Source organism: Leishmania donovani, chromosome 36 (genome assembly GCF_000227135.1).
Source record: "Leishmania donovani BPK282A1 complete genome, chromosome 36".
NCBI classification, from domain to species: Eukaryota; Euglenozoa; class Kinetoplastea; order Trypanosomatida; family Trypanosomatidae; genus Leishmania; species Leishmania donovani.
Window position 1 is genome coordinate 2,041,063 of NC_018263.1, and position 16,892 is coordinate 2,057,954.

General features: G+C 58.6%; 2 protein-coding genes across 2 annotated transcripts; both read right to left on the reverse strand.

The window, feature by feature from the left end:
• Positions 1-1,169: 1,169 nt before the first annotated feature.
• On the reverse strand, positions 1,170-4,634 carry LDBPK_365470 (glycosyl hydrolase, putative; the record flags this gene model as incomplete). The annotated part of the gene is made up of 1 exon (XM_003865612.1): positions 1,170-4,634. One exon carries the CDS (start codon positions 4,632-4,634, stop codon positions 1,170-1,172), a length of 3,465 nt encoding a protein of 1,154 aa, XP_003865660.1.
• A 1,116-nt stretch (positions 4,635-5,750) lies between these two features.
• Positions 5,751-14,813, reverse strand: LDBPK_365480 (hypothetical protein, conserved; the record flags this gene model as incomplete). The annotated part of the gene is made up of 1 exon (XM_003865613.1): positions 5,751-14,813. One exon carries the CDS (start codon positions 14,811-14,813, stop codon positions 5,751-5,753), a length of 9,063 nt encoding a protein of 3,020 aa, XP_003865661.1.
• Between the last annotated feature and the right edge of the window lie 2,079 nt (positions 14,814-16,892).

Sequence of the window (16,892 nt, forward strand, 5' to 3'; positions counted from 1 at the left end):
GTGCGTGTATGTGCATGTATGGTGCGTCTCTGTGTGTGTGTGTAGGCTTGTATGCTTCAGCCCCCCTCTTGAACTTGATCGAACAGAACGAGAAGAGAAGCGGGAGCGGAGGGGAGGTACCAACGAACACGCAAAAAAAAAGAAGAAGCGAGGAAAGGGGGTCAGAAGAGAAATGAACAAAAGAGGGGGAGGGGAAAGATATATATATATATAGATGAGGGGCAGAGGGAAGGAAGGAGTGCACCAGGTGATAGGCAACGCCGACGCGAAAACGAAAAGGAAACATACACGAGATGACGTGATGATAACAAGCTATAGAAGTACAGGCATCAATAGCACAAGCAGCGAGCGCAAGCAAGGCGCAAGAACAGTGACACACACACTCACACACACAGAGAGAGGAAAGGACAAGCGAAAAGCAAGTGGGGAGAAGAGGAGAGAGAATCACCGGGGGAGGGGGCACACGCGAGTCCTTCGGCCCAGTGGGCGGCAACGGAATGCGCTTCAGGGATAGGGATGGCGCGACAAGGAGAGACAGGAGAGGATAGTGAAATGCCGCAAGAGCAGCCGCCCATGCGCGTGTGAGCATGGCCTCCCTGTTCGAGGAAAACCTAAGTTCCCAACAACACCAGGCAAACGCGAGAACAGGGGCAGCAACAATAATAACAAGGGAACGAGCAGGAGCGCGCAATAACAACATGACCATAGAAAGTGAGGACATGACATCGTTGTTGCAACGCATATGAAAAGAAGAAGCACGTCCGCTTCGAAAGCGTCAGCACGGACGGGAGAAAAGGATGGTAGTGGGTGGGTTGAAAAGCAAACGAAAAAGAAAAGGGCCTCGGTCGCCGTTCATCCCGCACACGCACAGACACGCATATCAAGACTCCTCCGCCTCATCACTTTTCGCTGTGACTAAAGCACCACACAACAATACGCTATACATATATGAGAATAAGAGGAAGGCAACAGGAGAGCTAACAAAGAAGCCAAAAAGCACCAAGAAAAAAGGGGGAGGGAAGGGCTCAGCGCACACCAGCGCAACGCATGCGCTTCAGAACGGCATGTAAGGGAATTTGCGAAAGACATAAAGTCCACAAACGGCATCCCACCCCTCTGAACGCTTCTGCTGCTTTTCCTTTCCGCTGTGTGAGTGCATGCAGCCGTCTCTACATCTCCCGAAGATGATTGACGACGCCACCGCGGACAGTGTACTCATTCAGCGTCTCCATCGTAATGTCGCCAAGGTTCTTCGCGAACACTCTCGGAATGGACAGAGTGGTCTCCTCAGGAGTCAGGCTCACGTCAACAACCATGCGGAAGCGCTCCAGCGCCTTCTTGGAAAACCCATCGATGCCATCCATCACCACAACGGCGCGGTTTGTCGCCGCATCCATGCGGTGCGCGCAGGCCTCGAAGTAGTCCATTTCGGGCCGCCAGCGCAGCCCCAGTTCCTCGCCCTCCTTGCCTTCCAGGAAGTTGTCGAAAATGGAGCTGCCTTTGGTGGTTTCGTTGATGACCCATCGCGCATTCTTGCTGCCGCTGACGCATCCGACGGCGATCCCGTACTGGCGGAGAAGGGAGATGAGCTGCAGAACACCCTCACGCATCGGCATGCCGTGCGTCGTCGCGTAAGAACGGAACAGCTGCAGCTTGCGGCGGCACAGGCCGTAGAGAGTGTTCGACTCCGCCGTGTCATCCACCTCGCCGGTCGGCGGGGGGTTCTGGTTGTATTTCTTGAAAATTTCGTTCAGGCCGTAGAAGGGCTTCACATGCCGTAGGTAAGCGAGGTAGAGCTCCTTTGTCATCGAAAAGTCCGAAAAGCCGTGCTGATGAAAATGCTCCTCCAGCGTTTGCGTCCAGGCATGGTAGTGAACGCCCTCGATGTCCTCGACGACGCTATCGAGCTCAAATACGACGCAGTCGAAGTCGAACACGCGCACTTCTCTAAAGAGCCGCACCGTTTCGGGGTGATTCAGTCGCAAGGTGATGCGGTTTACGCCGGCGTGAACCAGGATGAGGTCCGTCACACCCTCTGGAGCGCTGACTAGTGTGTATGTAACGAGCCTCTTTGTCACCAGGACGCGCACGAGACAGCCGCGGTGCCGCGCGTGGAACTCGAACTCGTCCATTTCTTCACTCAAAACGGGGTTGAAGTGCAGCACGCCCTGCGCCACGCGCAGTCCGCAGATTCCCACCGCCATGGAGCTCCACGACCCCGCCGCCGCGGTGCAGTGGAGGCCGCCGCCGGAGTTGCCGATGAGGTTGTCGATGTCCACAAAGAGTGAGTCGTGAAAGTAGCTCATCGCCTTGTTTGACAGACGCAGCTGCGCCGCAACGACGCTAAAGATGGCGAGCCGCAGCGCCGAGTCCGAAGCGGTTACAGCTTCGTAAAACGTGAAGTCCGCCTTTGCCTCATCCAACGAGAAGCTGTCTGGCGCGAGCATGATTGCGAGCAGCACGTCCGGTATGTGACACACTCGATGCCGGTACACCACTGTCGGGTGGTACAGCGATGTCAGCGGGCCCTCCGCGCCGTCCTTGAGCGACGTGAGGTTCCAGTGCTTCTTCCGCATGAACGACTGATCCATGGGGTGGATACGATGGGTGCCGTCGAAGGGCAGCACCATCTTCGCCGCCGCCTGGTCCATGGCAACAACGTCGTTTTCCGTCATCTGAGCTCGGTGCATAATGCCGTGCCACATCTCCGGGTTCTCCTGTCGCAGCATCACCGCCAGCTGAACCGCCCACTGCAGATGCATCTGTGCCATCAAGTTCGTGAAGAAGTTGTTGTCGGCGACATCATTGTACGTGTCGGGGCCCGACACCGAGCGCAGGTGAAACAGGCCTTTCTCCCACGTGCCCCACTGCAGCCAGACAAGCGCCGTCGTGAAGACGAGGTCAGCACCGCCTTGCACGAGGATGCTAGTGTCGTTCGTCGCCGTCACATACTCCTTTAGCGCGTAGACGACGACGGCGTTCACGAAGAGAAACGCGCCGCAGTAAGGCGTGGGGTTCTTCTCTCCAGTCACGGTACGATATGGGAACAATGCGCCGCGGGGCAGTGACAAGTCCGCCGCAATGTCCTTTGCCTCATTCAGTGTACGAATGCGGAACTCAAGCAGCGCGCGCGCCTTCTTGGGACACGCGTGGGAGAGGAACGGCACGATCAGCGCGTCCACATCCCACTGCTGTACACCCAGGAGCATATCGCCTGTCAGACCGCGGGTCGGAAAGCAGTAGTACGGGTCCCCGCTGGTCGACATGTAGGTCTGCAGGATATTGAAGCGGAAGGCGCCCTGCACATCCGCCCTCGGTTCCACCCGCACATCCGCCGTGTCCCAGAAGGCGTTCATAACGTCGCGGTGCTCCGCCAGCAGCCCCTCGTAGCCGAGTGCTGCCACCTTGCGAGTCTGATGCGTCGCCACGTCGAGCAACTCCTCCGTCGTTGAATCCTCGTCGCCGAAGTGGCCGATAACTTTGACAAACTCGACAATGACGCCATCGGAGATGCAGCTCGTGTAGGACGTCTCCGTCCCCCACTCTGTCTCGCGACTGTTTGGGGTGAGAGTCGTCGGAGACGCGGCCGCCGGGCTCGATGGCGAAGCACTGCACGACGGGGCGGGACCAGATGGAGATGTGCCAAAGCCCGTGTCACCGCCGGTGCCGCCTTGGGTGGGGGTGCTGGCGTCCCTCGTCGGGAAGGTCTGTATGCCAGCAGGGTAGGAGCGGGACGTGCACGTCTCGACAGAGGCGATGGCGAGATGACGGCAGCTATTACGCGTTCGCACGAGCACGACGCTCATGGCGTCTTGAATGTTCGACTGAGTGAGCATCGTCTCGACGTCGTACTCGGCAGCTGAAAGGAATGTGCGCGAGATGAGGCGCACGTCGGTGTTGTGCGCGTTTCGCACGCTCATCTTGTAGTGCATGGCGGAGATGTTCTTGCGCGCCGCAGAAACAAAGCGGCGCGTCTCGACGGTGATCTCGCGGTGCTGCTGGTTGGAGAACCAGACGAAGCGGCGATACAGCTCCCCTGTGCGCAGGTCGAGGCGACGAGTGTGGCTCCGTGTGGGACCCCGTGCGGCGCTAATGTGCTCGCCGCTGAGGAACGCGTCGATGCAGAAGGGATCTGGCGTGCGCAGGCGGTAGCCCTCCTTGGTGGAGAGACCAGCTGAGAAAGAGCGTGGATGCATGAGAGGACGCTGCTCATAAAACCCGGAGAAGTACACTCCTCGCTGTCCACGAGGGCCATTGACGCTATTGCCATTACTGCCGCCGCCCTGCGCGCGCGAGTGGTGCCAGTCTCCCCCATCACCCAAAGGAGAATGTCGATCCTTGACGTCGCTGAACAGCTCATCATCACCTCGACGACTGTTGTGATACGAGCGCTGACGACTAATGTGCGCCCTGTGCCGTTCGTGGCGGTTCTGGCCCGCTTCCGTCTCCTCTGCATGCCCACGCACGCCGACGAGGCCGTTTCCGAGAGAGAAGAGCGTCTCGCTCACAAGTGCCTGGCTGCCAACCGGCAGGGTGTCCTCGCGCAGCTCCCATCGGTCCACCTTGATGGCTGCATCGATGCGACGTCCGACAGACGCGCTGCCGGCTCCGTCTTCAGTGACCTTTGATAACATTACGCATGAAACAAAACAGAAAGTGCAGAGAAAACACACTGAGCGGAGGGGGGAGACAATACAAAATAAAAAAATGAGCCGCCCGAAAGACGCGGTGAGAATGCGTGACAAGCGGTGGTGGACGCCAGCGGTCGATCCAAACAACGGTGCGCGTGTGTGTCTGTGTTCCTATGCCACCTAGAATGAATCTGCTGTTGACGCTCCTGTGCACATACAGACGCACGCGCTAGTCAATGTCGAGCGCGTTAAGGGTCAGATTGTCCAACAGAAATAGGCGAGATGGGTGGGGATGACAAGTTCACGGGAGTTTGCTATGATTGCTCGGGTACTGCCCCACGAGTGCGGTATGGGAAAGGATGTCCACGAAGAAGATAGGAATAATGAGAACGAAAAGAAAAAACATGCAACAAAGGAGTTCGCAAGTCGGCCGGCGTGGAACCGCACGGAAAAGGCGGGAGGAGAGAGCGAAGGGGCGACAGCGGAGACGAGGTGTGGTGCGGAGCAGCGAACAAGAGAGACGCAGACAACACAAGGACAAGCACAGCAAGAAAAGAGAGAGAGCGGTGGCCGTTACGAAATCGGAGGGAGGAAACATTCGTAGACATGGGGGAGGGGGCTAGCACACAAGGGCCTCACACCAAGCAGCGTGAAAAGGTTCATCGGCTCGTTGAGACACGCTCATGCAACGGAAGCGCCGAGGTGATACGCTTGTGGGCGGCAGCTCTGCCTGTGTATATCTTTTTTTGCATACCCTGTCTCCGTTTCACTACGCGCGCGTAGGGAAAGAATAGGAGTGGCGGATCTACCGCAGAGACGCGCCGCCTGCATCTCGTTCATCTCCGTTGCATGCGCCAGAGTTCGACCGGTTGTTGTTTGTTTTCGGCTGTTGTTGTTGCTCAACTCGGGACTGACGAAGCGCCATTCCTCCCCCACTTCGCAGGACTAAAGAATAAGGGGAGTGGTTGGGGGGGGGGACGACACACAAAACGCAACACGAAAATAAAAGCAGCAAAGTCATGTTCACATTCGCCACACGAAGCAGCAACAGATTTAGTGACGCCGGGACAGCTCCTCTGACAAACATGGACACGAGGTTGCCAAGGCCTCACGATTCCACTAGCTTCGCGGGGTCGAGGTGTCGCGACCTGGTGTGCGCGGCGGTATGGCAGACGCCGACCGCCGCGTTGGCAGACGCATTGCTGCGTGAATCTGATCTCTCAGCAGCGTGAAGCGTCGCACAATGGCGTCCTGATCGGCGAAGTACCTCATGGAGAGCTCGCGCGCCTGTTGATCGAGGTGGCTGTCAAGCTCGCGAAGACTCTCCTCCAGCTTGGAATCCTCCTGCAGTTTGAACTGCACACGGCGGCGCAGCTCCACAACCGTCTCCTCAGCAGCGACCTGCTCCTGAGACAGCTGGTGGTACTGCGTCGTCACGCATTGCCATTCAGCTGTGAGAGCGCGAGCACGCTCCTCTTGCTGGTTCAGTAATGCCTGCAGGCCGTGAACGATTGCTCTTTGCTCCCGTGCCTGACAATCCTCGAACGTCGTGGCTGAGTCGTGACGGTACGGCATGGTCGCGTCCGCAATGGTGAGATCGCCGGTAGCGTCGGAGGACGTCACGTCCACCCGCCCACCGTGGCTGTGGATGGTCTCCACCAAGGCGTCCATGAAGGCGGGCAGGCGGCGAGCCCGATCGCCGTTCTGATCGCTGCTTTCTCGCAATGTTCTTAGACTAGCCAACACACCCTGAAGCCGTTCCGCGAAGGCGCCAGGGCGAAGAGTCGCAAACAAAACGCGCGCACTCCCCGATGTGTCTCGCAGCACATCGGAGACGACGAGATCGATGAACTCCGTCACGGAGGTACACTTGGCATTTACGACGGTGCTCACGAGATGGAGCGTCGCCGTCACAGTGTCGTCGAAGCGCAGCGACGTGACGCCGCTATTGTGAAGCGCACGCGCCGGCGCGTGTGGCGTGGCGGTCCCGTCACAGACAGCAGTAGTGGCATCACCTCCAAAGTGGCCGCGTAGTGCAGCGTACACAGCTTGCAGATCGTCGTGCGTGCGACGCAGTCGCTCGGCGGTGTCGATAATCATCTGAATCGCCTGCCTCGTCTCCGCTTCGCTTGCGAGGAACTCAACGGCGTCAGCTGAAAAGACTTCCACCTCGCCACAGCCGCCGCGGTCTGCGGGTTCGTCTACCAGCTGAGGAAGGAGAGCTGTGCGAAACGCATGCCACAGGGTCGACAGTCTTGTGGTGTTCCTCAGGTTCGCCTCCTCGCGGTCGCGCGCCTCAGCCCTCCAGGCAAGCAGCTGCGCCTTTGCAGCATCGCACTCCTCCGCTCTGCAGGCGAGTGCATCAGCAAGGTACGCAATTCCATCCAAGCAGTCCGCCGGCGTACCTTTGTCGAGTCGCCGCGACTCCGCCTCACCCAGCACGGCCGCTGCTCGGCGGTCCACAGTTGAAATGGTGTCGTGGACGTGTCGCTCTAGCTGGGCCATACGCCGCTGCAGCATGCCATGTGTCTCTTCTAGCGAAGCCAGGGACGGCCTTGCCACGCCGCACTCCTCCGCTACCCCACACAACCTGCCATGGAGACTTTCGGCATCGCTGCGCAGATCTCCGCCGCCAGCTATCAGCTGATTCATGTTGCCTTGCTGACGCTCTACAAGCTGCACGGCAGCGTGCATGGCAAGCGCAACATCTTCCAGTGATTCAAGGTCGCACTCGCGCGAGGCCATCACCGCCGTCACAGCTGCCTTCAGCGGCCCTGAGGACATCATGAGGGCGTTGAGGCGCTGCAGCAGGTTGCCTTCTCGGGCCTCCGCCTCCAGCACCGCAGCCTTGAGTTCAACCATGCGGGACTGCAGGATTGTCATCTCCACACGTAGCTCCGCCGCATCGCTCGTCTGGCGCCCGCCCTCCTCGACTGCCGCCTGTACCGCGTGCACCACGGCTGCCCACTGCTTTTCACTTACAGCCGCGGCAGCTGACGCGGCCGAGGGCACCAATTCGGCGGATAAGCACAATGCCGTCACCATACCGGCGTACGCCTCCGCCGCGGTCTTCGCCGAAGCCTTCAGTGTCTGTATCTCGTCCGCCTCCTGACGCTCATAGCGACGGACCGTCTCCTTCAGCGTTTCGACATTACCCTCAGCAGCGGCGCACTGCCTCTGCAGCTCTGCAAACGCGGCGGCAGCGTCACAAGCGTCCTTCTCCAAGCGGCACCGGGCCGCGGCGTCTGCGGCAGCAGTACGCACGAGCTGCCCGGATGCCTCCGCGAGGCGCGGCAAGCAGGAGGCATCCCGCAGAGAGGCTTCCTCATGGGGGAAAAGAAGGGAGCCAAGAGCCTCAATAGCGTCAAAGACATGCTCAAGGTGTGCCTCCAACTCTGTCGACCTGCTTCGCGCAATATCGAGTTCCGCCTGTACCTCCGCAAGCGCCTGCTCATAAACCGCTTTCGCAGCGTCCAAGTCTCTGCGCAGCACAGCGCACGTCGCCGTCAAGCGCCCGTGCGCTTGAACAACACGAGGGACGAGTACGGCCTCCTGCTCCAAGATATTCAACGTCTCTGGTTTAAAGCGCGTCGGCGCAGCAGCGCATGACGCGTCACCCTCGCTCTCGACGAGCGCTCTACAACAGTCTTCCTGAACGGACACCAAACCAGACGCAGTGATAGCCAATGGCTCTTGCGCTGCGAGGATGGAGCAGTGCTGAGCTGTCTTTTGCGCGCATTGCGCCTCGGTCGTAGCTGCCCGCGCGAGTACCCTTTCCACCAGGAAGCCCAGTTCTCGGAGTTGCGGATCGCACAGCACATGGAGACGACTCGTAGCTTCCTCAGCAACCATTATCGAACGCGCGGCGCGTTCTTCTGCGAGTAGTACCTCGACGCTCAGAGTGCAAACTAGCCCCTGCAGTTTTAGAGCCTCCACCTCTCGCAGCTCCACCCCATCCCGCTGCAATTCAGCCGCCCGATCGCCCAGTGAAAAGGGCGCATCCTCCAACGACGGCCTCTGCGCTGATGCGGCGCCAAAAGCGCTGCTTAACTCGCACTCTGGCGCCGTCAGCCTCGCGCACTCCTTCGCGTACGCCATGCATTTCGCCAAAAAGTTAGGGGACTGCGTAGAACGAAAAGTCGAGGTGTCCGAGAAGACAGCCGATGCTTCCTGCAGCAGTGTTCTGAGGGCGTCGAGCTCGTGGTCGCGGTGCTTTTGCTCCTCGGCAGCCAACTGAGACGCCGCACGAAGACTCGCCACCTCCTCCACCACAGCCGCGACGAGAGTTGGTAGGCAACACTCGGTGCTCGACAGACAATCCTGCAAAGACTCGCGCAAGTCCTCAAGGAGTCGAGTGGTATCCGTCGTGTATTTCGAAACATGCTCGGCAGCGGATACAAGAGAGTGCAACATTGATGGCTGTGAAGCCGGCGAAACGCAGGAAGGATGGCCCGCCATCAAACTGTGGTCACCAGGAACGGCAACAGCAACCCCGGCGGAAGACAAGGCACTACAAAGCGTCTGCGTCACCCGCGCGACGGAGCTGTACCACTCTTCGCCTGTGCATAAAGTACCATTCGCAGCAGCGCGGTCACCGCATTCCTCTATTACAGCATACACAGTGTCTGCAAGCTTGTTGGGCGCTGTGCCCCGGCCCACATCCGTCGTGGATACCGCGTCTGCGGCCGTGACAGCGGGGCACTCTTCCGCGGATGATGCCGTTCCATGTCGCGCTGCAGTATCCAACGCCCTCTCTGGTGGTGCTTCAAGGAGCAGCTGGCAGGCCTGGCCCATCGCCCCGAGAAGCGCCTCACGGGTAGCTTCCTCGGCGCAGGGGTCTGACACCGCAGCCCCCAGCAAGTGCTCTGCCTCTGTAAGTTCACGACGCATACTTGACCCGTGCGCGGGGAGATCGGCAAGAGCGGTACCCGGAAGTGGACGGTCCACCCCTGCCACGATGGCACGTAGCAGCCGCAGCTCGATTGCCGACGGAACCATCATCGCCGCCCAATCCTGCACTATCTCGCTGCGGAGACGCGACTCCTTGAACTCAAGAGATTTCGTCTTGTACTCAAGGCTGTAAGAGGAGACGATGCGCATCACGTCCTCGAGAGACCGCACTTGCCCCGCCGCCTCAAGCAGCACACCGGCATCCATGACTTGAGATGAGTCGCGCACCTCGGTGTCGTTGAGACGATCCTGCATGGCGTCCATGCGCGGCTGTACAAGGTACATCTCCTCTCCCAGTCGTTCGCCCATGCCTGTCGGGGCTCTTGCGCCGGACTCAGACGCAGCCCGTTCTCGCAAGCCAAAATCGAGAGTCTCCTCGAGTGCACGAGCGGCGACGAGCTGCATTTGCGTTGTAGACTGCCCGAGGGCTGCACGCGCCGCTTCCATCGTCGCCATCGGCTTCTGATATTCATTTACTTGAGCCTGCATTTTTTCAAGGCTGTGCTCGCCGGTCGTGACGGATGCACGCAAATCTTCCCGATCAAGTGCCATTCGACCTTCCGTCGCCTCAGCCCAATGGTGCTCAGCAGCGCGCCGCTTGCAAGCATCCAGAATGCCCGAAAGACGGCCTTGAAGCTCCTCCTGGGTCTTAGCTGAGGCTGACAGTGAAATGGCTTGCCGCACAGGTGAAAGCACCTCGGCGTTATCAACGTTCTGTGATTCGGAGCCGTTTTGTGCCCTCACGGTGGCACCAACATCCTCAGCGAACTTGCTGAGCACTTCGACGACAGCATCCCACGGCTGCTGCTGCTGCGCTACATCTGCCAGAGGAACTGCTTCCTCCTTTTGCTCGTTTCTGCGCGCGAGCTCCCCAGCCTCGAATACCTCACTTAGTGCGAACAACTGGTCTTGCATCGATCTCCTAGCCTTTGCGTTCCCTTCCTCACCGCATTGACGCACATGTAAGTGATGAAGCTGACACCGCTCCATGTGCTTGATGCGGGCTCGCACGGCCTCTGTCGCTGCAGCCAGCATTTCGAAAGAGGACGAGGCGTCGGCTGTATTCGCCGCGATGCTTGCAAGCGGGGTTAGTACCGCCAAAGTGTGCTCCATGCTTTGGGCGTAATCGTGCAAGATACTACTCGTGAGAACCGTGATGTCTCTGAGAGCAGACTTCGCCTCATCGCACGTCAGCGACGTCGCCGTAGCCGGAAGAGAGCCCACTCTGCCTGGGGTGGTGACGGAAATAGCGCTACGCAAGGACCCGCAGCAAGCACCCACCGTGCCGGCGAGATCGTTTCGTTGTTGCGTAACAGCAGCCAGTTCATCCTCAACAGAGGCAGAGCGACGAGAATGCAACCGCTCCGAGCATGCCTGCGCCGCGAGTCGGGGCAACTGACTGTATTCCGCGAAGGACGGGTTGTCACAGTGGCTAACAGGGGCGCCGTGCACCCCCGTACCGCCACTAGAGGCGATGAGAATTCGATAAGTCGCCTTTACAATGTTCGTCAGCTCCCCTTGCCAGTGTACGGCTTCAGAAACCGAGGCAGCTAGGCCGCGGCAGGCCACACGCAGACCCCATTCCACTGGCAGAGTGGACTGAGGCTGCGATGGCGACGCATTTTCCACACACGCAGCACGCGGCAGCGCCTTTCGCAAGGCCTCCACGCTCTCATTCACCGCTGTGCCACACTCCTTTACTAACGCTTTCATTGAGGAGAACGATTCACGCAGCGCCAGAGCTTCGGAATCTAAGCACTGTAGCGCTTGGAAGCTATTTCGCAGCGTCTCTGCAAGAAACGGAACCGATGCGTCATCCCGATGATAGCATTCGCCGGTGCCCTCACGCTCTCGCACAAAGTCGCTAAGCTTTATTAACGGAACGCGAACCCTTACATCCTCGTACCAAAAAACCTTCTCCTGAGCTTCTCTAGCAAATGCGCGTAAACTGTTAAGCTCCGCCAACAGTGCCCGCACCCGTCTAACCACTTCATCAGCACTACCACCCACCATCCCTCGAATCTCCAGCATCTTCTCAGCCTCCGATGACGCGATCGCCACATAAGGACAAATACCAAAACAACCCACAACACATCTATAACGTGATTCCAACTCCTCAGCTTCCAACGCCCTCAAACACATCTGCCACCCATAAAGAAAACGCTCGGTCACCCAATCACGCAGCTTCGCGTCGCGGTCCGCCTGCAGCTGCTGCTGCTCGGCGCTCGCCGCCTCCAGGCGCTCCTCCATCGCCTGCAGGCGCTCCTCCGCCGCGGCGACCTCGGCGCGCAGTGCACGCTCGCGCTCCGCGGCATCGGCGGCCGCGCGCGCAATCGCCTCCGCGACAGACGGCGACGCCGGCGCGTCCGCACCCAACGCAGCAAGCGGGGAGTTTGCGTGGCTGCTGAATAGCGGGGTGTTGTTATCTTGGAACGTTGCTATGAGCGCGCTGAGGGATCTCTCTTCTTGCTCTTTATGCTGAAGCTGCTGTTCCAGTTGTGCGGACTTTTTCTCAAGGTCTTGAATGTAAGTAGCGATGGGGACGCCTCCGCTACGGATTTTTAGCTTGGAGTAGAGAGCCGCATTGGTGCACAGCGTTTCTATAAAGGGCGGTAGTTGATCGAGCTCCTCCATGGTTGGAGGTGAGGAAAACGAGAGAGCCATGCGTTCTGACGATTGCTGGTGGCCGCTGTCGTGAAAGCTTCCCGCCCCATGAATGAGCAGGTGTTCCTCCAGGATGCCCCACAACTTTCTAAACTGCTCGTGCTCGTTCCTCATAAGTCGGAGGACATCCACGTGAGTGTCATCCGTGTCTGATTTGGTAGCTGTGTAAATGGTGGATGTCTGCTGCAAGAGTGCGTGATAGGCGTGGACAACATTGGTTATCATCTCGAGAACTGAGCCGTCGGACACAGAAGTTGAGGAAAGAGGTACGACAGCTTCAAGCGCCCAATCGTAGAAAGCCTGCAGTCGCTGGGACACGACAGCGGCTTCGAGAACGGTCTCCTTCGGGGTCGTTGTGAGAAGCGTCGTCAGTTTATGGAGTGCTTTGTGACCCTCGGCGAACAACGGCGTCACGGTTTCGGTGCTCTCAAGGGCGCCTGCAGGCCCAGTAGGAGTGTGCGGCTGCGTTGATTGAAGTTTCTGCGCTATGCCGGCCTTCACTGCAGTATTGGTTGCCAGCGAAGAGGCGGGAAGCAGCAGTGCTCCTCGCGGGATGGCAGATTGCAGTGCTGACAGCTTTGCCTGCAGTATGGCGACGTCCTTCTCCCACGCCTCCCCGGCTGCGAGAAAGTTGCACTTGAGGTTGGCAATCTCTTCATCACGCTCCTGTCTTAGCACCTCCAACTCCTTCACCACCTCCTCTAGCTCGCGTTGCCTCTCGCGGGCAGCAGCGCGCTCCTGCTCGAGGGCGTGGATCGCCTCCAAGTGAGCGGCAGAGATTACCAGCTTCTGCACGCCACTAGACGCAGACAAATGACTCGAGCAACAGGCCTCGCTCATGCCGCCGAATGAGCCACTCGCTCCCAAAGATGCCTCGGCGGGCGTCGAATTGTCTAGAGACACCTCGCCGCGCAGTGCTCTGAGAAACAGGTTCCGCAGAGACGCGTATTCGCGGTACTGTGACCGCAGCATGTCATGCGCTACGTCACTATACGAGAAGACCAGCTCTTCGAGCCTGCGAGAGAGCTGCTTTGTGTGGCGGCTTGCGTCGAAGTGCTTCTGCTGCAACGTTTCCACCTCCAATTCTTTTTGGTTGAGTACCCTGCGAAGCTCATTCAGCTCCAGGGGCACGCTTGTTGCCGAAGAGACCGTGGTGGGGATTATGCTTGTGGCCAGAGACTCCTTGAGGGTAGACACATCCGCGGTGGCGCGGGCGAGTTCGTCGATAAGAACGGCAACGGTTGTCTCCACACGCTGCGGAAGGGCCGCCCGCTCCTGCTGTTCTGCTTTTTCGCGGTTCCATTCCTGTGACAGAGGAAGGACGCTTGTGTGCACCTTCTCCCTAAAGCTCCGTACCGCATTTACACAGGCGCTCTCCAGCTTTGCAAGGTCGGCGGCCGCTGCACCGGCGTTGGCCTCCGTCTTGTCTCCTCGTTGTGCCGCGACGCTATCGGCTGGCTCTGCTGGTGTCGGCATCTTCCTCAGACGCTCTACGTAGGCATTGAGTGCGTCAGGCGATATCTTTGTCGTCTTCAGCTCCCTGCCTTCTACTAGTGCTCCCACCTCAGCCGCAAACGCCTGAAACTGCTCCAGCTCCACCTGCAGATTGCTCGCCAGCGAATGCATCTCGTCGGAGCCCGTCTCCATCATTCCCTTTGTTGCCGCACAGGGATGGATGCTGCTCGGGGCGATCGACGGCGAAGAGAGCAGGGACGACGGCCCCGCAGCAGCGCCCCTGGTAGAATGAGCTGGTACCACCTTCATCGAAGGACGCATGTCTTGCTCGATGGCGTGCAGCACGGACTCTACGTGAACGTCCCAGTCGAGCCCGCCACAGCTCGCCGGCGTGTCGAAGACGTCAGCGTTTTCGACCTGCAAGGACGGATTCGACAAGTGAGCAAAGTCGTTAACCAGCGCCACACATCGATTTTTCCACAGGTCGAGCGAGCGACGACCCACGGCGCTGCCGCCGCCGAGGTCTCGCCCTTCGTAGTCGTCGTCGTCACTCGAGGTGGTGTCGTCATGATCTCGCGCACCACCTGCAGGCGCCTGTGCCCTCAGGGTCTTCTTGTCGCGGCCTTCCACAAACCCTTCGTGGACAGGCGGGCACTCATAGAGCTCCGCAAATTTTCGCCAAATTGAAAAGTCCTGATGGTCATCTGTGCAGAGCACGATGCGCTCGCGCTTGCCCAGCGACACGGTGCCAGGGATCGTGTTGTCGCGCAGAAACTCCAATACAAGATAGTAGTATGTCGCTGCGAGCGGGTCCTTGCGGGCGCCGCGTCGCAGGGTGGCGGCGGTGGTGCTCGCTGCCAGCTCGCGCCCTGGCAGCTTAGGGTGATGAGTAAACCACGCGACGCGCTTCATGCTACGGAAGGCGATTTGCTTGATCTGCTTACTCTGCTCACTACGGGAGGAGTAGGCGCAAAAGCGGTCTTTTTCGATGGTGATGAAGTTCTTGAGCCCGCGGCCAGCCCCAACCTTCAACGGACCGGCGCTGTCAGCGCACAACCACATCTCCCCTGTGATGCTGACGGGTGCATCACTCATCTCCTCCATAAACGACATGAGCGATGCACTTAACGAGTTATTCGTTTTACTTCTTCCGTGTGGCACGCAGAGAGCTGGATAGTATAAGCGATAGGCGACAACGAGATGCCCTTCCACGAGGCGATGGGAAGCGGGAGCGGGGTTACGGGAGAGGATGAGGAAGCAAACGGAAGTGGGCACGCGCTTCGAGAAATAGCCGACCAAAACGACGACAAAAAAAGAACGCCAGCGGCGCCAGCTCAACAACACAAACTCACCAGAAAATCACACAAGCAGAACACCAGTGCGTGCGACCACAGCGACCAGGCGCTGGCTGATGAGATAAGAAATGAGGAGCCAGCAGACCGCAGCACATGCAGCAGCTGCAGCAGGGTCAAGCAACTTCCCCCGCCAGACACCAAGAGTGAGGTAAGGTGAGGTTGAAGCGACCTGCACGAAGCTACAACTCACTCACAATGCAAGACAAAAAAATCAAACCGGGCCGAATGCGGTAATGAGAGGTGCTATGAGGAGCACAGCACGGTGTAGGCGTAGGTGCAACACACACTTCGCGGAGGTTTTGTGCCCCCACCCGGCAACGCACCCCCACCCTAGAGAAAAAAGAAAGAGATACACAGAGAAAGCGCAGCCAGAAAAAGGAGAACAGCAACAATAACAGAACTTCACCGCAGTTCAGGAAAGGAGGAAGGGGGCGAGTGCGCGGCAGTGGCAAGTGCAATTCTGTAGGAGACAGGCAAAAAAAAAAACAGACAATGAAGGGCAAGCCCTCGAGAGAGGGAGACCTCAGCGGGGAAAGGCGGCTATGTACAGAAGAGTTGACAGGCTGCTGAAAGATGCAGTTGACAAGACACAGAGGGGAGGGGGCGGGAACAACAAGCAAGCCCAATAACCGAAAGAAACGAGGTGATAAGCCAATCAAGGAAAAAGGTTCGACGAGAAAGGTCAGTAGGCGAGGAGATCAAAAAGTAATCTAGGCCTCACAAGAAGAAAATGCACGTCAGCACTAGAAGCTTCTTTCGCCAGAGGAGCGCTGCAGGTGCAGAGAGAGTCGGAGCGGCGTGAGTGTGTCTGTATATGTATAGGTATGTGCGTGTGTGTGAAGAGGCGCCCACGGTCGTGGGGCGCGTGAGTTGCACTGGCCCTACGAGCTCAAGGTAGGCAACCATGTAAAACACGAGAGACGGGCAACGGCGATGCTCGCACCCGCTTCCTCTCGCACACCCCCTCCCGACAGCTTTTGATGTGAAGGAATCGGGTCGGCGTCCGGCTGCGTGTGTTGGTATACGTGTATAGCAAGCACGCCGCCACTGGCGCGCACTTGCTTGTCGTGCCCACAATAAAACGTCTTTTGTGGCGGGTTGCGCGTCTAATGATATGCGCTCGCTGTTGTGCGTGTGTCAAGGCGAGGGGTGGATGTCTATTGCGAAGGCCTGTTGTGGTGAGGGTGGCAGCGCTGACGTCGCCGAGTAACGTCTACAACCGACGCTTCTCTCTTCTTTGATTTCCTACGAGGAGGTAGAGGCTTTGATGTAGCGGAGTACGTCTGTGGGAAGGAAGGCAGGTCCCTCATCACTATCGAATATGCGAGGATCCCCGGCAAGAGAGCGAGATGGATAGCGCAAGGAAGAGGCGAACAGAGGCAAGGGGTCACCGATGCGCAGGCCCTCGACCGATCCGTCATACCCCCATACCACACCATAGAAGGCACACGGAAGCGAAGGCAGGGTAAACAAGCAAGAGTGAAACGAAAGAAAAGCGTGCCAAGAAGTGCAAGCGAGAGAGATACGGAGGGACAAAGGATTAGACGTGGAGGTGCGTCATGTACGAGAAAAAGCACGGGTGTGCCACATGCCTAAAAGCCGTGATATGTGCCTAGACCGAGGCCAAGGGAAAAGGCTCGATTGGCGCAACAGAAGTTTATCTCTCCCTCTCACCGCAGCGTGTAGGGCCATCACATGACTGCGGAAGGTCAATCCTTCCATCCAAACGTTTTGACGACCTAGAAAGGTGAACCCCTCCCCTCCATCGAGGGTACGCTGGAACGGTCGCGGGATATCACCTCACTACGCCACCCCACCCTGTCGCCGTCGCCTGTCA